At 43.3% G+C, this 27405-nt stretch overlaps 1 protein-coding gene across 1 annotated transcript in view; it reads left to right on the forward strand.

The window, feature by feature from the left end:
- The window catches only part of LOC120933334 (tetratricopeptide repeat protein 39A-like), an 83892-nt gene that overhangs the window by 24321 nt on the left and 32166 nt on the right, over positions 1-27405 (forward strand). Inside the window, exons 4-6 of the mRNA XM_040346492.1 lie at positions 14029-14084; positions 16574-16641; positions 21594-21658. Coding sequence (XP_040202426.1) covers positions 14029-14084; positions 16574-16641; positions 21594-21658 — 189 coding nt within the window. The remainder of the gene's footprint in view (positions 1-14028; positions 14085-16573; positions 16642-21593; positions 21659-27405) is intronic.

Genomic DNA, 27405 nt, shown 5'->3' on the forward strand with positions numbered 1-27405 from the left:
ACAGGAATTGGGCCTGATGCGTGGTCTGATGGTACAGGAATTGGGCCTGATGCATGGTCTGATGGTACAGGAATTGGGCCTGATGCGTGGTCTGATGGTACAGGAATTGGGCCTGATGCGTGGTCTGATGGTACAGGAATTGGGCCTGATGCGTGGTCTTATGGTACAGCAATTGGGCCTGATGCGTGGTCTTATGGTACAGCAATTGGGCCTGATGCGTGGTCTGATGGTACAGGAATTGGGGCTGATGCGTGGTCTTATGGTACAGCAATTGGGGCTGATGCGTGGTCTTATAGTACAGCAATTGGGGCTGATGCGTGGTCTTATAGTACAGCAATTGGGGCTGATGCGTGGTCTTATAGTACAGCAATTGGGGCTGATGCGTGGTCTGATGGTACAGCAATTGGGGCTGATGCAAGGTCTTATGGTACAGGAATTGGGGCTGATGCGATGTCTGATGGTACAGGAATTGGGGCTGATGCAAGGTCTTATGGTACAGGAATTGGGGCTGATACGATGTCTGATGGTACAGGAATTGGGCCTGATGCGTGGTCTTATGGTACAGGAATTGGGCCTGATGCGTGGTCTGATGGTACAGGAATTGGGCCTGATGCGTGGTCTGATGGTACAGGAATTGGGCCTGATGCATGGTCTGATGGTACAGGAATTGGGCCTGATGCGTGGTCTGATGGTACAGGAATTGGGGCTGATGCAAGGTCTTATGGTACAGGAATTGGGGCTGATACGATGTCTGATGGTACAGCAATTGGGCCTAATGCGTGGTCTTATGGTACAGGAATTGGGCCTGATGCGTGGTCTGATGGTACAGGAATTGGGCCTGATGCGTGGTCTGATGGTACAGGAATTGGGCCTGATGCATGGTCTGATGGTACAGGAATTGGGCCTGATGCGTGGTCTGATGGTACAGGAATTGGGCCTGATGCGTGGTCTGATGGTACAGGAATTGGGCCTGATGCGTGGTCTTATGGTACAGCAATTGGGCCTGATGCGTGGTCTTATGGTACAGCAATTGGGCCTGATGCGTGGTCTAATGGTACAGGAATTGGGGCTGATGCGTGGTCTTATGGTACAGCAATTGGGGCTGATGCGTGGTCTTATAGTACAGCAATTGGGGCTGATGCGTGGTCTGATGGTACAGCAATTGGGGCTGATGCAAGGTCTTATGGTACAGGAATTGGGGCTGATGCGATGTCTGATGGTACAGGAATTGGGGCTGATGCAAGGTCTTATGGTACAGGAATTGGGGCTAATACAATGTCTGATGGTACAGGAATTGGGGCTGATACGATGTCTGATGGTACAGGAATTGGGGCTGATGCGAGATCTGATGGTACAGGAAATGGGGCTGATGTGAGGTCTGAAGGTACGGGAATTGGGGCTGATCTGAAGGTACGGGAATTGGGGCTGATCTGAAGGTACGGGAATTGGGGCTGATCTGAAGGTACGGGAATTGGGGCTGATCTGAAGGTACAGGAATTGGGGCTGATCTGAAGGTACAGGAATTGGGGCTGATCTGAAGGTACGGGAATTGGGGCTGATCTGAAGGTACGGGAATTGGGGCTGATCTGAAGGTGCAGAAATTGGGGCTGATGCGTGGTCTGATGGTACAGGAATTGGGCCTGATGCGTGGTCTGATGGTACAGGAATTGGGCCTGATGCGTGGTCTGATGGTACAGGAATTGGGGCTGATGCGTGGTCTGATGGTACAGGAATTGGGGCTGATGCGTGGTCTGATGGTACAGGAATTGGGGCTGATACGATGTCTGATGGTACAGGAAATGGGGCTGATGTGAGGTCTGAAGGTACGGGAATTGGGACTGATCTGAAGGTACGGGAATTGGGGCTGATCTGAAGGTACGGGAATTGGGGCTGATCTGAAGGTACAGGGATTGGGGCTGATCTGAGGTCTGAAGATGCAGGAAATGTGTCTCAGCTTTCAGACCAGGAAACGAGCACCGTGATGATGTCTAATCTGTTTAGCCTGCCCCTGTGTGAGGACGCATCACCACCAATGCATTTCGGGCCATGCCCTTTCAACACAGTCTTAAAGGAAAGCAAAGCTGTCAGAATTGTTTGTCTAAGCAAAGTATATAGGCAGAGAGGGTACAAAGGGATTCTTTCACAGAATTCACACACACTCTGACCTTTTCTCCACTGGCCTGCTTCAGGACCTGCTCACGCCTCACCGCTCACCTTTGTGTTTCCTCGCGGTGGTGACTCCCCTGTCAGTAGAGGGAAAACCTCTGCATTACGTGTGTAAAACTATACAGGTTGGAGACAAGTTTCTGGTGTTGTAGTTGGAAGCATTGCACCAAATTATGAAAACCTGGAAACCTTTCATTGTTGGTACCGTCTTAAGTAGTTCCTATTTGCAGCAGTTTTACGGAATGACGCTATTATTACAACAAAGTCATAAAGAAATACTGCCATATTGGTGATGAAGAAAGTGGAGGTAAAGAAGGTCTCTTCCATGTTGGCGTAAATTGTTTGTGTTGCATCTTTCAGATGATTTTGGGGCAAAATTTGTTAACATTATTTATTTATGATGGCCATGAATATTTTGAGTTCCTTTTTTTAAATTATATATATATATATTATATATATATATATATATATATATATATATATATATATATATATATATATATATATATATATATATATATATATATATATATATATATATATATATACATATATACACATACAGGTCATTCTCAAAAAATTAGCATATTGTGATAAAGTTCATTATTTTCTGTAATGTACTGATAAACATTAGACTTTCATATGTTTTAGATTCATTACACACAACTGAAGTAGTTCAAGCCTTTTTATTGTTTTAATATTGATGATTTTGGCATACAGCTCATGAAAACCCAAAATTCCTATCTCAAAAAATTAGCATATCATGAAAAGGTTCTCTAAACGAGCTCTTAACCTAATCATCTGAATCAACTAATTAACTCTAAACACCTGCAAAAGATTCCTGAGGCTTTTAAAAACTCCCAGCCTGGTTCATTATTCCAAACCGCAATCATGGGTAAGACTGCCGACCTGACTGCTGTCCAGAAGGCCATCATTGACACCCTTAAGCAAGAGGGTAAGACACAGAAAGAAATTTCTGAACGAATAGGCTGTTCCCAGAGTGCTGTATCAAGGCACCTCGTGGGAAGTCTGTGGGAAGGAAAAAGTATGGCAGAAACCGCTGCACAACGAGAAGAGGTGACCGGACCCTGAGGAAGATTGTGGAGAAGGGCCGATTCCAGACCTTGGGGGACCTGCGGAAGCAGTGGACTGAGTCTGGAGTAGAAACATCCAGAGCCACCGTGTACAGGCGTGTGCAGGAAATGGGCTACAGGTGCCGCATTCCCCTAGGTCAAGCCACTTTTGAACCAGAAACAGCGGCAGAAGCGCCTGACCTGGGCTACAGAGAAGCAACACTGGACTGTTGCTCAGTGGTCCAAAGTACTTTTTTCGGATGAAAGCAAATTTTGCATGTCATTCGGTAATCAAGGTGCCAGAGTCTGGAGGAAGACTGGGGAGAGGGAAATGCCAAAATGCCTGAAGTCCAGTGTCAAGTACCCACATTCAGTGATGGTCTGGGGTGCCATGTCAGCTGCTGGTGTTGGTCCACTGTGTTTTATCAAGGGCAGGGTGAATGCAGCTAGCTATCAGGAGATTTTGGAGCACTTCATGCTTCCATCTGCTGAAAAGCTTTATGGAGATGAAGATTTCATTTTTCAGCACGACCTGGCACCTGCTCACAGTGCCAAAACCACTGGTAAATGGTTTACTGACCATTGCATTACTGTGCTCAATTGGCCTGCCAACTCTCCTGACCTGAACCCCATAGAGAATCTGTGGCATATTGGGAAGAGAAAGTTGAGAGATGCAAGACCCAACACTCTGGATGAGCTTAAGGCCGCTACCGAAGCATCCTGGGCCTCCATAACACCTCAGCAGTGCCACAGGCTGATTGCCTCCATGCCACGCCGCATTGAAGCAGTCATTTCTGCAAAAGGATTCCCGACCAAGTATTGAGTGCATAACTGAACATAATTATTTGAAGGTTGACTTTTTTTTAATTAAAAACACTTTTCTTTTATTGGTCGGATGAAATATGCTAATTTTTTGAGATAGGAATTTTGGGTTTTCATGAGCTGTATGCCAAAATCATCAATATTAAAACAATAAAAGGCTTGAACTACTTCAGTTGTGTGTAATGAATCTAAAATATATGAAAGTCTAATGTTTATCAGTACATTACAGAAAATAATGAACTTTATCACAATATGCAAATTTTTTGAGAATGACATATATATATATATATATATATATATATATATATATATATATCCATAACGTCCCTTAAATCTATTTAACGCAACTTTGATCTGATTTGAGCAAACGGAGTTGATTGGCCGTAGTGGAATAATGTCGATGATTTAGCATCAGTCCCGTCCATAGCATTGAGGCTTTGTTTTCTAATACGATCGTACATAAATTGTCTAGATTATAAAAATGACATGATGGAAACCGAGATGCAATTGATAATCGTAAGTTGCGATTGGATTTTAACTATCGGTCAAAAACCACTTCTCCAGGTTGAAAGCTAGAGATTGACTATTCCTATATGAAGAGATCGATCTGTAAAGAAGTCAGTCTTATATCCTAGTGTTTGGCTGCCATTACACTGCCAAGAAAATCTCTTTCCTATACAACTCCACCACTTCCCAGGAGAGATACTTACTTACTACAGGTCTGTCAGATGTGATAGATCAATATACACTATATTGTCAAAAGTATTGGGACGCCTGCCTTTGCGCACACATGAACTTTAATGGCCTCCCAGTCTTAGTCTGTAGGGTTCAATATTGAGTTGGCCCACCCTTTGCAGCTATAACAGCTTCAACTCTTCTGGGAAGGCTGTCCACAAGGTTTAGGAGTGTGTCTATGGGAATGTTTGACCATTCTTCTAGAAGGGAATTTGTGAGGTCAGGCACTGATGTTGGATGACAAGGTCTGGCTCGTAGCCTCTGCTCTAATTCATCCCAAAGGTGTTCTATCAGGTTGAGGTCAGGACTCTGTGCACAGTGTGCAGGCCAGTCAAGTTCCTCCCCTCCAAACTCGCTCCCCCATGTCTTTATGGACCTTGCTTTGTGCACTTGTTGTCACGTTGGAACAGGAAGGGGCCATCCCCAAAATGGGGATTGATTTAATGGGATGCCATTCAAGTTCATGTGTGTGTGTAAAGGCAGGCGTTTCAATACTTCTGACAACATAGTGTATATCTGTCGGACGTTATGCTGCTATCTGTTTCACTTTTCTCTGAAGTGGGGGGGGGGGGGTTGTGCCACGGAGCCATTGCAATGAACACCAACAGAATCTTGCTTGCTGCGTGTAGAAAAGCAGACAATGTTCAGATTGCTTCCCTAGTGAGATAAATTCATCCTGAGGATCTCTTCACTGTGCTGGACCAGTTCCCTGGTGATGATCGAGGGTTGATTTTGTGACATTCTTCATGCATGGTTATAGGATAAGTTCACCTTTCATAACACATTACATGTTACACCCATATTCACTGTGTAATGTGCAGGGCTTTTTTTCAGGGGGAACTTGGGGGAACTCAGTTCCACCACCTCTGGCTCAGACCCTTTGGTGCCTTCTCACCACAATCACTTGTAAACACATAAGTCTGATTTCTGTGTTTACAAGTGACAGCTCTGCACTCTGTGTGTAACCCCCTGAACTCTACACTATGTATGTAATGCAAGCCTGGTATTTAATTCCCCTTTAAGACCCTTCTACTGTTTGTGAAATTTGAATGGGGTCGTGGTTGAGTTCCTGCACCTATTTTTTGAGAAAAAAAGCTCTGGTAATGTGTAATGAAAAGATCAGGCCACGCCCCCTCTGCTTTAAAAGCTAGCAGGGGATCTTCTCCTGGGAAATTAAACTGGAAAATTTTCATGCTTGTCTGATCGAATAATATCGGATGAATTGTCATGATCGGCTCTCGAAAGCTCTGTACTAAGGATCTGATTATCGTATGATTCTTCCTTGGATGACAGTTTTCGGACGATATTCAGATCGCGTGTACGGGACATAAGGCTCCCCACTGGGGTCTTGAGCTTCACCAGACAAAATTCACATTACTATAATTCAATATAGTGTTAGGAAATTATCCGTGGAAGTCCATCCCTGATGAGTCTGATTTTTTATATATATATATATATATATATATACACACAGTTGTATTCAAAATTATTCAACCCCCACTGAAATTGATTGTTTTGGCCAGTTTGACATTGATTTTGATCATTCAGTCATCCTGCTTACAATTAAATCAAAGAGGCACGTGTAGGTCAGACAAATATAACATAACATTTATAATGAAATAACCACAAATGTATTTTCTGTGCTCACATCATTATCAGTTTTATTCAACCCCCAAGTGACATTCAATCTTAGTACTTAGTACAACATCCTTTTACAGTTATAACGGCTTTTAAACGTGAAGCATAGCTTGACACAAGTGTCTTGCAGCGATCTACGGGTATCTTCGCCCATTCGTCATGGGCAAAAGCCTCCAGTTCAGTCACATTCTTAGGCTTGCGCACTGCAATTGCTTTCTTTAAGTCCCACCAGAGGTTCTCAATCGGATTTAAGTCTGGTGACTGCGATGGCCACTCCAAAATGTTCCAGCCTTTAATCTGCAACCATGCTCTAGTGCAGTGGTCTAGGGCCGCGGCACTTCTGCAGCCGGGCCGCGAGCAGGCGGCATGAGAGAGCCCCACATGCGGACCGCGGCACTCTGCCATTCGGACCGCGAGGAGACTTTTCTTCTTCCTGCGTCGCTTATAGAGCCGACAGCAGGAGGTGGAACAATTCTGGGTGGAGGGCGGAGCTGCCCGAGGTTATCAAACAGGCGATTGGCTGCTAGGACTGTCCTTCATCCTAGCAGCCAATCACCTGTTTGTTACCTCGGTCCTCCATCCAGAACTGTCCCGCCTCCCTCCCTGCAACTTTTCTCCTCATGCTGTGCCTCCCTCCGATCTGTCCCTAAGTGTAGGACGGAACCGAGGACTGTAATGTGTGGGTGACAGAACCTGGGGTCTGTAATGTGTAGGGGACGGAACCGGGGACTGTAATGTGTGGGGGACGGAACCGAGGACTGTAATGTGTGGGGGACGGAACTCGAGGACTGTAATGTGTGGGGGACGGAACTCGAGGACTGTAATGTGTGGGGGACGGAACTCGAGGACTGTAATGTGTGGGGGACGGAACTCGAGGACTGTAATGTGTGGGGGACGGAACCGAGGACTGTAATGTGTGAGGGGGGGAGGCTGAGGACTGTAATGTGTGGGGACGACGACTGAGGACTGTAATGTGTGGGGGGGACTGAGGACTGTAATGTGTGGGGGGTAAGGCTGAGGATTGTAATGTTTGGGGGCGGAAGGCTGAGGACTGTAATGTGTGGGGGGGGGGGGGGGAGGCTGAGGACTGTAATGTGTGGGGGGGACTGAGGACTGTAATGTGTGGGGGGGGGGGGAGGCTGAGGACTGTAATGTGTGGGGGGGACTGAGGACTGTAATGTGTGGGGGGGGGGGGAGGCTGAGGACTGTAATGTGTGGGGGGGACTGAGGACACTAATGTGGGGTTATGATATAAATAGGGGCAGATGACAGTACTGTTAATGGGGGAGCCCAGAGTATGACAACACTACCAGTGACAGGTTGAGTGTGAGCAGGGCATAGTGGGGGCACTAGCTTCATCTGTTGGGGCCTTACCACATCTGGTGGCAGGCAGCATGGCAAGTGACAATCCGCATCTGGTGGCAGACAGCATGGCAAGTGACAATCCGCATCTGGTGGCAGGCAGCGTGGCAAGTGACACGCTCAAAGCTCCCACTGATTCTGCATTATGGTGGGTATAACTTTATTTATTACTACAATGTATCAAATAGAAATAATGCGCTGACAAATTGCCCGCGAAAAATCGCTTACCCCCCGCATGCCATTTCCAACCTCCCCCCAACTGGGCCTTGGGAAAATTTTCTTCCATGCAGCCGGTCCCCGGTGCCAAAAAGGTTGGGGACCACTGCTCTAGTGGACTTGGAGGTATGCTTGGGATCATTGTCCTGTTGAAAGGTCCAACGTCTCCCAAGCCTCAGGTTTGTGACGGACTGCATCACATTGTCATCCAATATCTCCTAGTACTGAAGAGAATTCATGGTACCTTGCACTCGCTGAAGCTTCCCTGTACCTGCAGAAGCAAAACAGCCCCAAAGCATGATTGAACCCCCGCCATGCTTCACAGTAGGCAAGGTGTTCTTTTCATCATAGGCCTTGTTCTTAATCCTCCAAACATAGCGTTGATCCATGGGCCCAAACAGTTCTAATTTTGTTTCATCAGTCCACAGAACACAATCCCAAAACTTCTGTGGTTTGTCCACATGATTTTTGCATACTGCAGTCGACTCTTCTTATTCTTTGGAGACAGCAAGGGGGTGCGCCTGGGAGTTCTGGCATGGAGGCCTTCATTACGCAGTGTGCGCCGTATTGTCTGAGCAGAAACTTCAGTACCCACATCTGACAAATCTTTTCTCAGTTCCTCAGCAGTCACATGGGGACTTTTCTCCACTCTACGCTTCAGGTAGCGCACAGCAGTCGAAGTCAGCATCTTCTTTCTGCCACGACCAGGTAGCGTTTCAACAGTGCCCTTTGCCTGGAATTTGAGAATGATGCTTCCTATGGTGTCTCTTGGTATGTTTAACATCTTTGCAATCTTCTTATAGCCATTGCCCTTCCTGTGAAGAGTAATCACCACTTTTCTTGTCTTCCCGGACCATTCTCTTGACTTCACCATGTTTGTAACCACACCAGTAAATGTCTAGAAGGAGCTGAGTATCACAGTCATTTTAAAGCTGCCTGATTGGTGCTTATTAGGCTTTATTGCTGCTCCCTGACATCCACAGGTGTTTTCAATACCTGATTGAAAACACTTCAATGAACCTCTGTTCTTCAGAGTGGTAGTCTTTAAGGGGTTGAATAATTGTGTAAATGAAGAATTCAAAAAATAAACATTTACTACTGTATTACAAAACCAATTGATGTAATTTTAGTTGCATATGGTTCTTTAAGAAGTCCTTGTAGGATTTCATTCTGAATACAATTACAAATGTACACTAAATTCCCTAAAACCCTTTACAGCATTGGGGGGTTGAATAATTTTGAACAAAACTGTGTGTGTATATGTATGTATGTATGTATATGTATGTGTGTGTTACCTGAAACGTAGAGTGACTCAAATATATGTAGCGCTACCCCCGAAGGAGCCGCTGATTTGTTGTTGGAATCGGCATTTTGTGTTACCTTGATGCAGTCTAGGGGTGCAGTTGGAGAAACAGAGCAGTGAGCGAAGGTCCAGACAGTGAATAAAGGTTTTTCAATGCTTTATTTCCAGGCCGACATCAACATCAAATGGGAAAGGAAAGGTTGATGAAGGAAAAGAGAAACTTTGCAGTATCAGGCCTGGATATGAACCGAGCAGTCCTGCTCTCAGTAGTATCAGATTGTGGTTCGTCGCCACTCTAGCCAGAGTGGGTGAAGTGCCCCCGGACAGACCCCTATCATAAGCCTGGCAGCCGAGGTGTCACTTTAGATTTGCTGGGAGGAAGAGATCTCTCTCACAGACCTGGCTCTAGGGCCTCTGCCACAGGCCTATTACTTTAAGCGAGCTAGATGGATGATTGGAGCGAATCCTCCCAGTAGTTTTTAGCATAGGTCACCAGATGACAGCAAAGCGTACCTGTCAGCATTCCAGTCACCAGATCCCCGATTGGTTCGTTCAAGCCCTGTTGGACAACCTGCCTCCGGGTTCTCCTCATGCCCAATCAAACGGCACCCGGCCTGAGATCCTCTCAATATAACTGGAGATCCAGCCAGTCACTGGAGTCCCTTTTCACCTCTGGATGAGGTTCTGTGTAGCTTGCAAATTTGGCCGCGAAGATTTTAGAGCACATGACATCTGTCACAGATATATCCTCCCCCAGCATGCCCCGCGAGGGAAAACTCCTCTAATTGGCTGCTGGGGAAAACTTGCTCTGCCAGAACCCCTCTGGTGCCAACTGCCGGCCAGGGATGGCACCGCATCCCTGGAGTACAGACTGACCCAGTGGACATTTCTGGAACGACAGAAGTCCCAATTTAGCAAATTGTGAATGGGAGCAAAATAACTCCCATTTCCCACTAACTTTAGCGTAGTGCCCATACTGAAAGTAAGGGGGCGCTACATATACTTCTCAGAGAAGCGGTGAAATAGACAAATGCCGGCTGTAAGTGCCCCTACCCACTCACAGTTTGCTCCCAATAGGGGTGTTTGGGTGCCTTGTGTGTCCCTCATGTGCATCACCATCTTCCTCTTTGGGTTCAACCCTAATGGTTGCTCAATTATATACATTGTCCCATTTAGTTGGATACTGCTAACATTTTACTTTATCTTGTTTGTACTTGGAATTTGTCATTTCTGTGCGCATGTAATTGGTTCTCTGTTTTTCTTCCTGTGATCTGGAAAACTTAAAATAAAAACATTGAAACAAAAAAAGTCCTAAAAGAAAACAAATGCAGCCATCAGATCCAAGAATTGGTTAAAGGGGTTGTAAAGGTACAATTTTTTTTCCCTAAATAGCTTCCTTTACCTTAGTGCAGTCCTCCTTCACTTACCTCATCCTTCCATTTTGCTTTTAAATGTCCTTATTTCTTCTGAGAAATCCTCACTTCCTGTTTTTCTGTCTGTAACTCCACACAGTAATGCAAGGCTTTCTCCCTGGTGTGGAGTGCTCGCTCCCTCCCTTGGACTACAGGAGAGTCAGGATGCCCACTAACACACAGCTCCTTTCTCTATCTGCAACGTAGAGAGCGTCCTGACTCTCCCGTAGTCCAAGGGAGGGGGCGAGCACGACACTCCACACCAGGGGGAAAGCCTTGCATTACTGTGTGTAGTTACAGACAGAAGAACAGGAAGGGAGGATTTCTCAGAAGAAATAAGGACATTTAAAAGCAAAATGGAAGGATGAGGTAAGTGAAGGAGGACTGCACTGAGGTAAAGGAAGCTATTTAGGAAAAGAAAATTGTACCTTTACAACCCCTTTAACTGCAGCATATTACATTTTTGTTTTGTGGTTTAGCCACTTGCCGACCGCGCTATAACTGAATGACAGCTACAGCGCGGACGGCTAGTTCTGGGAGGCCAATCGCACCCACTGCTGGGCACGGCGACGCTCTCTGTGATCAGTGTCCGGAGGACACTGCTGAGCATAGATTGAGGTAAAGAGCCAATCAGCAGATCTTTACCACGTGATCAGTTGTGTCCAGTCACAGCTGATCACAGATGTAAATAGAAGCCGGTTATCAGCACTCATTTCCTAATGCTGACAGCGTGAGGAGAAGAGAGCCGATAACCTGCTTCTCTTAAAGGGACATCTACACTGATAATCGGGGCACTGATGATCAGTGTCCTGATCATCGGCAGCACTGGTTGGACTGCACCGATGTGTGCCTACCAATGCAGCCTCATCAGTGCCACCTCATCATTGCCCACCATTGCCGCCTCATTGGTGCCCATCAGTGAAGGAGACAAATTACAGGTTTCCAAAATTTTATAACAAACAATGAAAAATTAAATACCACCAAAAGAAAGCTCTATTTGTGTGAAAAAGCGCTGAAAGCTGAAAATTGGTCTGGTCAGGAAGGGTAAGAGTGCCCAGTAGGCAAGTGGTTAATACCGCTTTAAAAAAATCAAATTTACTGCCTTTTACACATCTGAAAAAATCTGGACAAACAGGAAATGTGGGTCAGGTCTGTGGTGAATGAGAAGGATCATGGAAGATTTATACTGTATGTCATGCGGGGTGACCAGGTGAGGTAAAAAATAAATAAAAGGTGATGCTTTTGTAGTCTATTGTCTTTCACTTTTCTCTGGAAAAACAGTAGGCTTTAGACGGAAAAATTCCAGACAGCCATTATTCTATCCCTGCTTCAAATATTTTATTGAATTTTATAATTATCAACAATATTCCATTAACAGAGCGTGTACAGTAATATAATAAATAGATATACCATTAACAAAACCTGTACAATAGTATAGTAGAAAAAGGCGGGAAAGTAACTCTTTTATAAATGAAAATAGATAACATAGTGGATTGTAGGATAATATTATGTAACATAAAGTGTCATAATCATAGCTTCATGGCAGCTATTTGATGACAAGTAATTGAGAAGCCAGTATTCTTTCCATGAGGTTAAATCGGAACTCCAGACTGATATAAAAGGTACAAATAATAAGAACATTATTAAGCCCCCGTTCATACTGGTGCGACTTTGGAATCGCACTACTTCAGCACGATTTTAAAGCCGTACATCAGTCCGATTTGTCCTGCCGATTTCATTCAAGTCTATGCAAATCACAATGAAAAAAGTAGTGCAGGAACCTTTTTCATAATCATTGCAACCTGAACGCAGGGGCGCCATCAGGGGGGTACAGGCAGTACACCTGTATATTTTTTTTGTTTTTATTAAAGGGCCCAGAGGTTCCCGGGGGCCCGGATGGCAACCCCCCCCTTGTTTTATATATATTTTTTTATTAAAGGGCCCAGAGGTCCCCAGGGCCCCGGATGACAATCCCCCTTTTTTTTATTTTTTTTATAATTTTTTATATAATATTTTTTTTTTGAAAGGGCCCCCGAAAGGCAAACCCCCCCCCCCCTTTTTTTTTTTTTTTTATAAAACAAAAAAAATATATATTTTTTTTTATTAAAGGGCCCAGATGGCAACCCCCCCCTTTTTTTTTCAGATTTTTTTTTTGAAAATGTTTGTTTGATTTATTTATTTTTGTTTAGTCAGCATCCCCCCGACCTCAATTCGCGGCGGCAGACCTCCCCCCGCGCTTCTCAATTCGTGCCCCCCCCCCCCCCCCCCCGCTTCTCAATTCACGCCCCTCCCCCCCTCGCTTCTCAATTTGAGGCGGCAGCACCCCCCTGGTTCTCTGCTCCAGGGGGCCCATGCCTGAAGTTGTGTAAGGGGCCCCATAATTCCTGCCTGAACGGTTCCATTGCCGCTAATGGGGAACTGTGAAATCGCATGACGGGTCACGTCGGTGTAAAAGGGGGCTAAACGTAGTACAAGTGCTAAGATTTGACTTTTCATTCTCTTCCAGTCTGCTGTAATGCAGAACTCAGAGAAGGGGTCAGAGAAGCATTTGGTCTATGGCAGTGCAAGGAGTATGCTGATAGGTGGCGAGAGCAGGGTGACCGAGATGAGCATGTCGGTGTGCTGCTTCTACTTTTACTGTCCACTCACTGGGTCGGGGGTGGTGAGAGGACTTGTAAGTGAAAGTAAACTTGGAGTAATGATACTGTAGATCAGGGACCCATCACTTATAGACTGGGCTGTGCTGCGCGACAGAGCTTCGTAAATCTCAGGATGGGATGAACAAAAATACAAGTGAAGCAGCGCTCATATGTCTGTATTTAGCTGTTCCAGCTTTAAATCTATTGTGGGACCCCATCACTGTGATTGCTACTATCAGGGCTTTTTTTCAGGGGGAACTTGGGGGAACTCAGTTCCACCACCTCTGGCTCAGACCCTTTGGTGCCTGCTCACCACAATCACTTGTAAACACAGAAGTCTGGTTTCTGTGTTTACAAGTGACAGTTCTGCACTCTGTATGTAACCCCCTGAACTCTGCACTATGTATGGAATGCAATCCTGGTATTTAATGCCCCTTTAAGACCCTTCTACTGTTTGTGAAATCTGAACGGGGTCGTGGTTGAGTTCCTGCACCTATTTTCTGAGGGAAAAAAGCTCTGGTCACTATATCCTAGATTGCCTGTAACATTGGGCCTAATCATTGCACTGATTAGTAAGTCGCAGGTAAAGTGAGATTGCTGTATTCAGCTGTTATTTTCCTGTATGTTGGTATATGAATACGATTTCTTTGTCCTATTCTCAGGTTCAGAAAGAAAACATCACTTATTAATAAATCTGGAGCGGAATCCTATACAGAAGGTGAGATGTGTGCTGTGGCTGTAAGCTGAACTTTAAGTACCCCCTGTACTGCAAGGGTTAAATGCATTTTTTTTTTTTTTGCCCATGATGCAATTAAAAAGCTTTTTTACTTGCCTTATCCTATCCAATTTTTTTTTTAACCACTTCAGCTCCAAAAAGGTTTTATCCCCTTATTGACTAGGCCATTTTTTGCGATACGGCACTGCATCACTTTGACAATTGCGCGGTCGTGCAACGTTGTACCCAAACAAAATTGATATTTTTTCCTCACAAATAGAGCTTTCTTTTGGTGGTCTATGATTATCTCTGCGGTTTTTATTTTTTGCGCTATAACAATAAAAGTGTGACAATTTAGAAAAATTAATAAATATATACACACACACACACACACACACACACACACACACACACACACATATATATAATGTGTGTGTGTATTTATATATTTATTTATTCATTTTTCTAAATTGTCACTTTTTTGTGTGTGTGTGTGTGTGTAATATATATATATATATATATATATATATATATATATAATGTGTGTGTGTGTGTATATGTATATATATATATATATATATATATATATATAATATATATATATATATATTAATATATTATACTGTGTGTGTGTGTGTGTGTGTGTGTATATATACTGTATATTTTTAATTACTTTCTGTTATAATACATATGCAAAAAAAATATATAAAAAAAACAAATGTATTCATCGGTTTAGGCCGATATATATTCTTCTACATACTTTTGGTAAACAAAATCGCAATAGGCATATGATGATTGGTTTACGCAAACGTTATCACGTCTACAAACTATGGGATAGATTTAGGGACTTTTGTTTTATTTTTGTTGTGTTTACTAGTGATGGCGGCGATCTGTTTTTTTTTTTTTTTTTTTTTTTATAATTTTTTTACTGGACTACGACATCTGACCCCCAAATGCCACTTTTTGAGAGCCAGTGACATTATTACATTAACCGGTTAACGCCCGCCGCATGTACATGTACGTCCACAGAATGGCACGTACAGGCATATTGGCGTACATGTACGTCCCCGCCTTTCCGCGGGTCGGGGGTCCGATCGGGACCCCCCCTGGTACATGCGGCGGTCGGTAACCCGCGGGGAGCGATCCGGGACGACGGCGCGGCTATTCGTTTCTAGCCGCCCCCTCGCGATCGCTCCCTGGAGCTGAAGAACGGGGAGAGCCGTATGTAAACACAGCTTCCCCGTGCTTCACTGTGGCGGCTGCATCGATCGAGTGATCCCTTTTATAGGGAGACTCGATCGATGACGTCAGTCCTACAGCCACACCCCCCTACAGTTGTAAACACACACTAGGTGAACACTAAATCCTACAGTGCCCCCTGTGGTTAACTCCCAAACTGCAACTGTAATTTTCACAATAAAGAATGCAATTTAAATGCATTTTTTTGCTGTGAAAATGACAATGGTCCCAAAAATGTGTCAAAATTGTCCGAAGTGTCCGCCATAATGTCGCAGTCACGAAAAAAATCGCTGATCGCCGCCATTAGTAGTAAAAAAAAAAAAAAATTCATAAAAATGCAATAAAACTATCCCCTATTTTGTAAACGCTATAAATTTTGCGCAAACCAATCGATAAACGCTTATTGCGTTTTTTTTTTTTTTTTTACCAAAAATAGGTAGAAGAATACGTATCGGCTTAAACTGAGAAAAAAAGGGAGGATTATAACCCCGTTATTATTATTATTATATTGTGGAGTTTTCCCTTCACTTTTTATCCCATAGGCAAATGGGAAGTGAGAGGGAATCTCTGGCTGTCACCAGAACTAGTGTCCCCATTAGAAAATTTCCCCTCTCTTCCTGTTCTGATGACAACCCAAAATTTGTGATTTTTCTTTCACATTGAGCCTAGGTTCACACTGCTGCGAATTCAAAATCGCGGTAAAATGCGCGATTTTACGGCTGCGATTTTGCCGCGATTTCGGCCGCAATTTAATGTAAATCGCGTGCCATTGCCGACGATTTGAGATGCGATTTGACATGTCAAATCGCATCTCAAATCGTTCCAAATCGTACCCAGTGTGAACCAGGGCTCACTCTCATTTCTAATGTTAAACAGTACACACAGGGTAAGTCTCTCTGTGTAACCTGACAGGTGTTCTAATCCAAAATGAGAAAAAAAAAAAAAGTTTCCATATAAATCCCGTTCACACAACGCATAGTGGGAACTTGCGTTCTCGCACGCAGTTTTGTTTGCACAATTTGCACAGGAAAATGCGTGTTGTGCATAGGGCAGCCCATGTAGGTTTGTCTCACCAAAGAAGCTCAGGGACCAAATTTTGTCTCTGAGCCACAAGGACGAATTTACACTTGTGTTTTGCTGTGATTTTTTCGGGTCGGTATGCTGACACTTGTAGTTCAGCTTCAGAATAATGTTTGCCTGCCATGCAATTATGTTTCTGTTTTTTTTACAATGTTGTCTTTTTGATGTTGCAGTTGAAATGCATGCAGAGGTTTGCTATGCCGAGTGTTTATTACAGAGAGCTGCTCTGATTTTCCTGCAGGTTTGTGGTGTTTTTCTTCTTTATAGAGTCAAGCATAGTTTATCTTTTAATGAGTGAAGTGTACAGTAATTCCTGTAAGCGCATATTATGAGTTATTTTCTTCTAATGTCTTTGCTTTTAGCCAATGGGAATACAATTAACTCCCTCCAAACAGTAAAGTGGGGATGATGTCATAGTGTCTGGGCAGACTTTATGTACATGAAGGTTAAGCCAGCTTTTACACAGAGTTGTTACAACTGCTATATTTATGTTAGGAGAGCTGCGACAGGAGAGTGGGTGCAGTAAAGGGATTTCAGCAATCTGTATTTATTACCGGTATTTATATAGCGCTGACAATTTACACAGTGCTTTACATATACAGTTGTGCTCATAAGTTTACCCTAGCAGAATTTACGATTTCATTTTTCAGAGAATATGAATAACACGAAAACTTTTCTTTCACTCATGGTTAGTGTTTGGCAGAAGCCATTTATTAACATTCAACTGTGTTTACTCTTTTTAAATCATAATCTCAACAGAAACGACCCAAATTACCCTCATCAATAGTTTACATACCCTGGTGATTTTGACCTGATAACATGCACACAAAGGGGTTTGAATAGATATTAAAGGTAACCCTCCTCACCTGTAATCTGTTTGCTTGTAATTAGTGTGTGTGTGTGTGTGTGTGTGTGTGTGTGTATAAAAGCTCAATGAGTTGCTGGACTCCTGACAGACCCGTGCATCTTTCATCCAGTTCTGCACTGATGTTTCTGGATTCTGAGTCATGGGGAAAGTAAAAGAATTGTCAAAGGATCTGTGGGAAAAGGTAGTTGAACTGTATAAAAAAGGAAAGGGATATAAAAAGATATCCAAGGAATTAAGAATGCTAATAAAGAAGTGGAAAATTAGGGGTTCTGTTGAAACCAAACCATGGTCAGGTAGACCAACTAAAATTCCAGCCACAGCTGGCAGGAAAATTGTTCGGGATGCAAAGAAAACCCCACAAATAACTTCAGGTGAAAACATGTGGTGTGGCTGTTTCAAGGTCGAGTTGCCAGAGGAAGGCCAATACTACGCAAATGCCACAAAGTATCCCGCTTACAATACACCAAACAGCACAGAGACAAGCCTCAAACCTTCTGGCACAAAGTCATTTGGAGTGATGAGACCAAAATGTAGCTTTTTGGCCACAACCATAAACCCTACATTTGGAGAGGAGTCAATAAGGCCTATGATGAAAGGTACACCATTCCTACTGTGAAACACGGAGGTGGGTCGCTGATGTTTTGGGCATGTGTGAGCTACAAAGGCACAGGAAATTTGGTCAAAATTGATGGCAAGATGAATGCAGTATGTTATCAAAATGTACTGGAGGAACATTTGCATTCATCAGCCAGGAAGCTGCCCATGGGACGTACTTGGACATTCCAACATCACAATGATCCAAAACACAAGGCCAAGTCCACCTGTCATTGGCTACAGCAGAATAAAGTGAAGGTTCTGGAGTGGCCATCTCAGTGTCCTGACCTCAATATCATTGAGTCACTCTGGGGAGATCTCAAAAGTGCCGTTCATGCGAGACAGCCCAAGAATTTACAGGAACTGGAGGCCTTTGCCAAGAGGAATGGGCAGCTTTACCATCTGAGAAGCTAGAGCCTTAAAACAAAATACTTCAAGCTGCCATTGATGTTAAAGGCGGCAATACATAGTATTAAGAACTGGGGTATGTAAACTTTTCATAAGGGGTCATTTGGGTAGTTTCTGTTGTGGTTATGATTTAAAGAGTAAACACAGTTGATTAATAATAAATGGCTTCAGCCAAACACTAACCACGAGTGAAAGAAAAGTTTTTGTGCTATTCATATTCTCTGAAAAATGGCCAAGAAATCATAAATTCTACATACAACTGTATATTGTGCATTCACATCAGTCCCTAAACTCAAGGAGCTTACAATCGAAGGTCCCTAACTCGCATTCATACATGCTAGGGTCAATTTTGACAGGAGCCAATTAACCTACCGGCATGTCTTTGGAATGTGGAAGGAAACCCACACAGAGAGAACATGCAAACTCCATGCAGGTATTGCCATTTTTGGGATTCAAAATAGAGTAGAGTCCACCTGTGTGTAATTTAATCTCTCAGTATAAATACAGCTGTTCTCTGAAGCCCTCAGCAGTTTGTTAGAGAACCTTGGTGAACAAAAACGGCATCCTGAAGGCCAAGGAACACACCAGACAGGTCAGAAATAAAATTGTGGAGACGTTTAAATCGGGGTTAGGTTATAAAAAAATATCCCAACCAATGAACATCTAACGGAGCACTGTTCAATCCATCATCCAAAAATGGAAGGACATGGCCATCTACCTAAACTGGCAGGCTGGACAAGGAGAGCATTAATCATAAGAAGCTAAGAGTCCCATGGTAACTCTGGAGGAGCTGCATAGATCCACAGCTCAGGTGGGAGAATCTGTCCACAGGACAACTATTATGCCCCGTACACCCGATCAGAATTTCCGATGGAAAAAGTGAGACGAAATTTTTTCGTCGGATATTCCGACCATGTGTGTGCCCCATCTGAGTTTTTCCATCGGAAATTCCGACGGACTTAGAAAGAGAACATGTTCTCTTTTTTTTCAGATTAAAAAAAATCGGAAATTCCATTCATCTGTATGGAACTCCGACAGAGAAAACACGCATGTTCGGAAGCATTGAACTTTATTTTTCTCGGCTCATCGTAGTGTTGTACGTCACCGCGTTTTGGATGGTCGGAATTTTGGTGTGACAGTGTGTATGCAAGACAGCTTGAATGGAATTGCGCCAGAAAAATCCATCAGAGTTTATCCCGATGGAAATTCCGATCGTGTGTACGGGGCATTTGTCATGCACTCCACAAATCTGGCCTTTATGGAGGAGTGGCAAAAAGAAGGCCATTGTTAAAAGAGAGCCATAAAAAGTCCTGTTTGCAGTTTGCGAGAAGCCATGTGGGGGACACAGCAAACATGTGGAAGAAGGTTCTCTGGTCAAAATTTTACTTTTTGGCTTAAAAGCAAAACGCTATGGGGTAGATCCACTTACAACGGCGCATTAATCCGCCGGGCGTAGCGTATCTAAGATACACTACGCCGCCATAACTTTTTATTTTTTCGAATCCTCAAAGAATTTGCGCCGTAAGTTACGGCGGCGTAGTGTATCTTTGGCGGCGTAATGGCGCGGCATTCAAATCTCTGAGGGTGGCGTGTTTTATGTAAATATGTCGTGACCCGACGTAAACAACGTTTTTTTTTTTAACTGCGCATGCGCTGTCCGTGGGGGTATCCCAGTGCGCATGCTCGAAATTAAACCGGAACCAGCCAATGCTTACGACGGTGACGTCATTCTACGCAAATACCTATTCGTGAACGACTTACGCAAACAACATAAAAAATTCAAAATTGGACGTGGGAACGACGGCCATACTTAACATTGAGTACGCCACCATATAGCAGGTTTAACTATACGCTGGAAAAAGCCGAACACAAACTACGTAGAAAAATGCGCCGGACGTACGTTCGTGGATCGCCGTAACTAGCTAATTTGCATACTCAACGCGGAATTCAACGGAAACGCCACCTAGCGGCCGGCGGAAAAAATGCACCTAAGATCCGACGGCGTACTAAGACGTACGCCTGTCGGATCGACCCGAGATGCCGTCGTATCTTGTTTTGTAGATACAAAACAAGATACGACGCGGGAATTTTAAAATTACGCAGCGTATCAATAGATACGCCGGCGTAATTCTTTTGTGGATCTGGCCCTATATGTGGTGGAAAAGAAACACTGCACATCACTCTGAGCACACCATCCCCACCGTGAAACATGGTGGTGGCAGCATCATGTGGAGATGCCTTTCTTCGGCAGGGACAGGGAAGCTGGTCGGAGTTGATGGGAAGATGGGTGAAGCCAAATACAGGGCAATTTTAGAAGAAAACCTGTTAGTCTGCAAATGAATTGAGACTGGGGCAGAAGTTCACCTTCCAGCAGAACAAACCTACAGCCAGAGCTACTAATTGCTGCCTTCCAGCTGTGGCGGAACTACACATCTCTAAAGGCATTGTAAAACACTGACATTCATAGACATGACTAGGCATGATGAGAATTGTAGTTCTTGAACAACTGGAGGGCCATAGATTTGGAGACACCTGGTTTTGATCAAAGCATATTCATGTGTTTAGAATAGCCCAGTCAAATTCCAGACCTAAATCCCATTGAGAATCTGCGGCAAGACTTGAAAATTACTGTTCAGACGCTCTCCATCCAATCTGACAGAGCTTGAGATATTTTGCAAAGAAGAATGGGCAAAAATGTCCCTCTCTAGATGTACAAAGCTGGTAGAGACATCCCCAAAAAAGACTTGTAGCTGTATTTGCAGCAAAGGAGATTCTACAAAGTATTGACTCCGGGGGGGGGGGGGGGGGGGGGGCGCTATACAAATGCACGCCACATTTTTCACATATTTATTTGTAAAACAAATTGAAAACCCTTTATCATTTCCCTTCCACTTCACAATTATGTGCCACTTTGTGTTGGTCTATCACATAAAATCCCAATAAAATACATTTTTACGTTTTTGGTTGTAACATTACAAAATGTGGAACATTTCAAGGGGTATGAATACTTTTTCAAGGCACTGTAACTATGTAAAAATGGTCATACCTGGAATTCCTCTTTAAGCCGGTCACAACATATCCACTATAAATAGATTATAGTTTCCTTTTAACTATAAAGTCATGAATGCAAGCGTCACGAGCCATCTAAAACTTTATACAGCCTGGGCTGGTACTTTTCACTTTTACTAGCAGATGAAGGGATCCAGAAAGTCCTCAGGTCACAAATACAATTCTGATATATATTTTTTTCTCTTTGTTGCCTAGTCATGTATTGTGACCACACCGGAATGTCCTGTCCTTTCTGTTTTTGTCTTTACATACAGGATGAGAACATGATCAACTTCATAAAAGGAGGGATGAAGGTGCGGAACAGCTACCTGATATATCGGTGAGACCTGTGATGGTTTACGGGAAAAAGATCGGCATTTTCCCAACCTTCCTCTAAAAAACACTTATAGGTTATGCTAGAAAGGCTTGATAATTAGTAAAGCTGGCTATACACTAGTAGATTTTCTAATGAACATTTGTACGATCTCATCAGTACATTCGATGACGAATGTCATTTCAAGAACTTCAAAAACCATTCAGTTTTGGTGTGAATGGATTTTCCTAAAAGAAAACCACATTCAGTGTTCGAATTTTGTTCATTTGGGAAATATTGTTCACACTTCTTTTTTTTCGACTGCATTAAAGTGGATGTCACAATGTAGAGAATAAGATTTCCTATCATCTGTGCCCAGTATTGCCACACAGAGTTAATCCACCTCTGAGCAATCCTATTTTTATTGTTCAGGGAAATAAAACAGACTTCCAGATAAAAACCAAAGTCCTTGCTTGAGTGACAGGTTATTTACATATCTCGTGCACTGCTTGCAGACATGCACAGCTTCTGTAAAGTGCACAATTCACATCCCCCTCCCCTCTTCCCTCCAGCTCTATTCTGATGGCTTTTGCATTTTCTCATGGCACTGAACTGTGACTCACCCCATATTTTGAAAACATTTAATCAAAACACAGGGGAGGGAATGTGAATTGTGCACTTTTTTTCAGAAGCAAGGACTTTGGTTTTTATCTGGAAGTCTGTTGTATTTCACTGAAAAATAAAAGGGGATTGCTCAGAGCGGGATTAACTCTGTGTGGCAAAACTGGGCACAGATGATAGGAAATCTTATACTCTACATTGTGACATAAAAACTTTAATGAGAAAATTCAAACCTCAATTTGATCCCACTAATGACTGGAGGACCAAATGAACGTTCCTAAAAATGAAAAAATTTGTCATATTCTACCAGTGTATTGCCAGCTTTAGGGCTCACAAAACGGCAATGATTGTTTTAACTGAAATATTGTGAAGATTGGGGGAGCCTAGAATGTTTGGGAATGTGCAGGTATAATTTATTCATTCAGGTCACACATGTATGGCTGTGTCCTCTGCATCCATAGAGCCATACATGGACTGTGCCCACCTCCCCCAAAAAGTAATCTAACTCGAACAAGGAGTTTTAACATTTATGGTGAACTTATTTTCCAAGTACAAGACCATGTACAGGTGAAACTCGAAAAATTGGAATATCGTGCAAAAGTTCATTTATTTCACTAATGCAACTTAAAAGGTGAAACTAATATATGAGATGATACATATAGGGGTTCTGCGCGAACCAACACAGTGATAAAAAGGTAAATAATCTAGATATATAAATATATAAATATAGTGAATGTGAACAAAGAAAGTGGGATAGTGAGTGCTCACACTTTCCAAAATCAATTATGTGTAAGTGTAACCTCGAAAAGAATAAAATAATGAAATATATTAATTATATTAATTAAGTGGTTAAGATAATTTGAGCAAACAGTCCAAAAAAGTGAAGTGATCAAAAAATATAAAAATAGAAAAATATAAAAATAGAACATATGGAATATAAAAAATGAGGTGAAAAAAGTGAAAAAAAGTGAATACAGAGTGTCCCAATAATGGTGTGCCAAGCTGTCAAATGGTGGTCGCAGTGTAGCTGGATATCCACTAAACGGGTTGTTGACAGATGTATAGTTCACTCCCTCACCAGGCTCCCAGAACTCTTACCTCAAACCATAAATAAATGTGCATCCAATAGATATTGAATCACCATAGAGATCTTCTCTCTTGTTAGTATCAGCTGGAACGTCTCCTTGGCCACTTCCTAATACAGCTCCAGTACAGGGAAAAGAAAGGAACACAAGGGCTCCAATAGTGTAATATTGTAAGACTCAGGGGGAATTTATTAAGGAAAAAACCTGTGCTTACATCAAAACATAAAAACGAGTGCAGTGAATAAACATACAAGCGGCGTCTTCAGCGCCGGCTTACGTCACTCCAGGTGTACGCTCTTGACCTGGAGTGACGTAAGCCGGCGCTGAAGACGCCGCTTGTATGTTTATTCACTGCACTCGTTTTTATGTTTTGATGTAAGCACAGGTTTTTTCCTTAATAAATTCCCCCTGAGTCTTACAATATTACACTATTGGAGCCCTTGTGTTCCTTTCTTTTCCCTGTACTGGAGCTGTATTAGGAAGTGGCCAAGGAGACGTTCCAGCTGATACTAACAAGAGAGAAGATCTCTATGGTGATTCAATATCTATTGGATGCACATTTATTTATGGTTTGAGGTAAGAGTTCTGGGAGCCTGGTGAGGGAGTGAACTATACATCTGTCAACAACCCGTTTAGTGGATATCCAGCTACACTGCGACCACCATTTGACAGCTTGGCACACCATTATTGGGACACTCTGTATTCACTTTTTTTCACTTTTTTCACCTCATTTTTTATATTCCATATGTTCTATTTTTATATTTTTCTATTTTTATATTTTTTGATCACTTCACTTTTTTGGACTGTTTGCTCAAATTATCTTAACCACTTAATTAATATAATTAATATATTTCATTATTTTATTCTTTTCGAGGTTACACTTACACATAATTGATTTTGGAAAGTGTGAGCACTCACTATCCCACTTTCTTTGTTCACATTCACTATATTTATATATTTATATATCTAGATTATTTACCTTTTTATCACTGTGTTGGTTCGCGCAGAACCCCTATATGTATGATTTTTCATTTGTGTATTGTAAACACTATTAGGTTTTGCAGCACCGTATCTGTTTTGGGTTATTACTGTTTAGGAGTCTACAGTAGCGCGGAGGCTCTTTTTTGATTTTGTCACTAATATATGAGATGGACTCATTACATGCAAAAGCAAGATAGTTCAAGCCGTGATTTGTCAGAATTGTGATGATTATGTCTTACAGCTCATGAAAAACCCCAAATCCACAATCTCCGAAAATTTGAATATTGTGAAATATTCTAGGCTCATGGGGGCCAGATTCTCGTAGAAGTGCGGCGGCGTAACGTATCGTAGATATGTTTCACCGCCGCAAGTTTTCATTGTAAGTGCCTGATTCACAAAGCATTTGCAATGAAAACCTACGCCGGCGGCCTCCGGTGTAAGCCCGCGTAATTCAAAGGGGCGCGTGCCATGTAAATTAGGCGCGCTCCCACGCCGGACCTACTGCGCATGCTCCCTTTTGAATTTCCCACCGTGCTTTGCGCAAAGTGACGTCATTTTTTCGAACGGCGACGTGCGTAGCATACTTCCGTATTCCCGGACGTCTTGCGCAAGAAGGAAACCTTTTTAAATTTCGACGCAGGAACGACGGCCATACTTTATACAGCACATACGTGTGCTGTGTAAAGTTAAGGCACCAAAAACGACGACTAACTTTGCGACGGGAAACTAGACTAGCAGCGACGTAGCGAACGCGAAAAACCGTTGTGGATCGGCGTAACTCCTAATTTGCATACCCGACTCTGGTTTACGACGCGAACTCCCCCCAGCGGCGGCCGCGGTATTGCATCCTAAGATCCGACAGTGTAAAACAATTACACCTGTCGGATCTAAGGGCTATCTATGCGTAACTGATTCTATGAATCAGTCGCATAGATACTCTGAAAGATATGACGGCGTATCTGAGATACTCCGTCGTATCTCTGCTGTGAATCTGGGCCATAGTGTCCCATCTAATCTGCTAATTAAGCCAGAACACCTGCAAAGGGTTCCTGAGCCTTTAAATGGTCTCTGTCTGGTTCAGTAGGAATCACAATCATGGGAAAGACTGCTGACCTGACAGTTGTGCAGAAAACCATCATTGACACCCTCCATAAGGAGGGAAAGCCTCAAAAGGTAATTGCAAAAGAAGTTGGATGTTCCCAAAGTGCTGTATCAAAGCACATAATAGAAAGTGATGTGGAAGGGAAAAGTGTGGAAGAAAAAGGTGCACAAGCAGCAGGGATGACCGCAGTCTGGAGAGAATTGTCAGGAAAAGGCCATTCAAAAGTGTTGGGGACTTTCACAAGGAGTGGACTGAGGTTGGAGTCGGTGCATCAAGAGCCACCCACACACAGACGGATCCTGGACATGTGCTTCAAATGTCGTATTCCTCTTGTCAAGCTTCCTGAACAACAAACAACGTCAGACGCATCTTACCTGGGCTAAAGAAAATCACACCTGGTCCGTTCTCAGTGGTCCAAAGTCCTCTTTTCTGATGAGAGCAAATTTTGCATCTAATTTGGAAACCAAGGAGCCGGAGTATGGAGGAAGAATGCTAGATGCAAGATGCTTAAAGTCCAGTGTGAAGTTTCCACAGTCTGTGTTGATTTGGGGAGCCATGTCATCTGCTGGTGTTGGTCCACTGTACTTCATTAAGTCCGGGGGTCACCTCAGCCGTCTACCAGGAGATTTTGGAGCACTTCATGCTTCCTTCCGCAGACAAGCTCTATGGTGATGCTGACTTCATTTTCCAGCAGGACTTTGCAACACTGCCAAAGGCACCAAAACCTGGTTCAATGACCGTGGGATTACTGTGCTTGATTGGTCAGCAAACTCGGCTGACCTGAACCCCATAGAGAATCTTTGGGGCATTGCCAAGAGAAAGATGAGACTTGAAACCAAACAATGCAGAAGAGCTAAAGGCCGCTATTGAAGCATCCTGGTCTTCCATAACACCTCAGCAGTGCCACAGGCCGATCGCTTCCATGCCAAGTACTGAGTACATATGCATGCTTCTACTTTTCAGAGGTCCGATATTGTGCTATGTACAATCCTTGTTTTATTGATTGTATGTAATATTCTAATTTTCTGAGATTGTGGATTCGGGGTTTTCAGGAGCTGTAAGCCATAATCATCACAATTATGACAAATTACGGCTTGAAATATCTTGCTTTGCATGTAATGAGTCTCTCTCATATATTAGTTTCCCCTTTTTTAAGTTGCATTAGTGAATTAAATTAACTTTTGCACAATATTCTAATTTTTCGAGTTTCACCTGTACAGTTGAACCTCGGATTACGAGCATAATCCGTTTCAGGAGTATGCTCGTAATCCAAAGTACTCGCATATCAAAGCGAGTTTTCCCATTGAAGTCAATGGAAAAGAAAATAATTTGTTCCGCACAGATTTCAATGGGATGCAATACCGAATGCGGCCAGAGGTGGGGTGTGCCAGAGGGCGCCGACAATGTCCGAAAAGACCTGAGGACACTTTGGCTAGGCTACTGCACCCCTGTACCTCAGGCCAAATGAGGTACTGCAGGCCAATGTTCAGCTCCTGCGACCCCGTACCTCAGGCCAAATGAGGTACTGCAGGCCTATTTTTGGCTCTGCTCGGGTCCTGCGCCCCCCGTACCTCAGGCCAAACAAGGTACTGCAGGCCTATTTAGCTTGAATTCTGCTCATCTTACAAGTCACACTCGCAAACCGAGTCAGAAGTTTTAAAAAAAAAAAGTTGTTCGCAAATCAAAACGCTCTCAAACCAAGTTACTCTTACACCGAGGTTCCACTGTATATTCTTACTGGAATCTTGGTGTGCTTTGTGTATTTCTTCCAGATCTGTGCAGTAAATCCTATTTCCCTCTGTGTAGGAGCTTCCTGTAGTAAAAACTGGTTACTGCTGCTCTGTCTCCTTGTGCAGAGTGACTGGTCTCCCCTCCCCTCAGGGGCGGACTGACCATTGAGGCACTCGGGCACTGCCCGAGGGCCCCATGCCACTAGGGGGCCCCATCAGGGTTGCCAGGCTCATTAAAACCAGGGACAGTATGTA

This window comes from Rana temporaria, chromosome 3 (genome assembly GCF_905171775.1).
Source record: "Rana temporaria chromosome 3, aRanTem1.1, whole genome shotgun sequence".
NCBI lineage: Eukaryota > Metazoa > Chordata > Amphibia > Anura > Ranidae > Rana > Rana temporaria.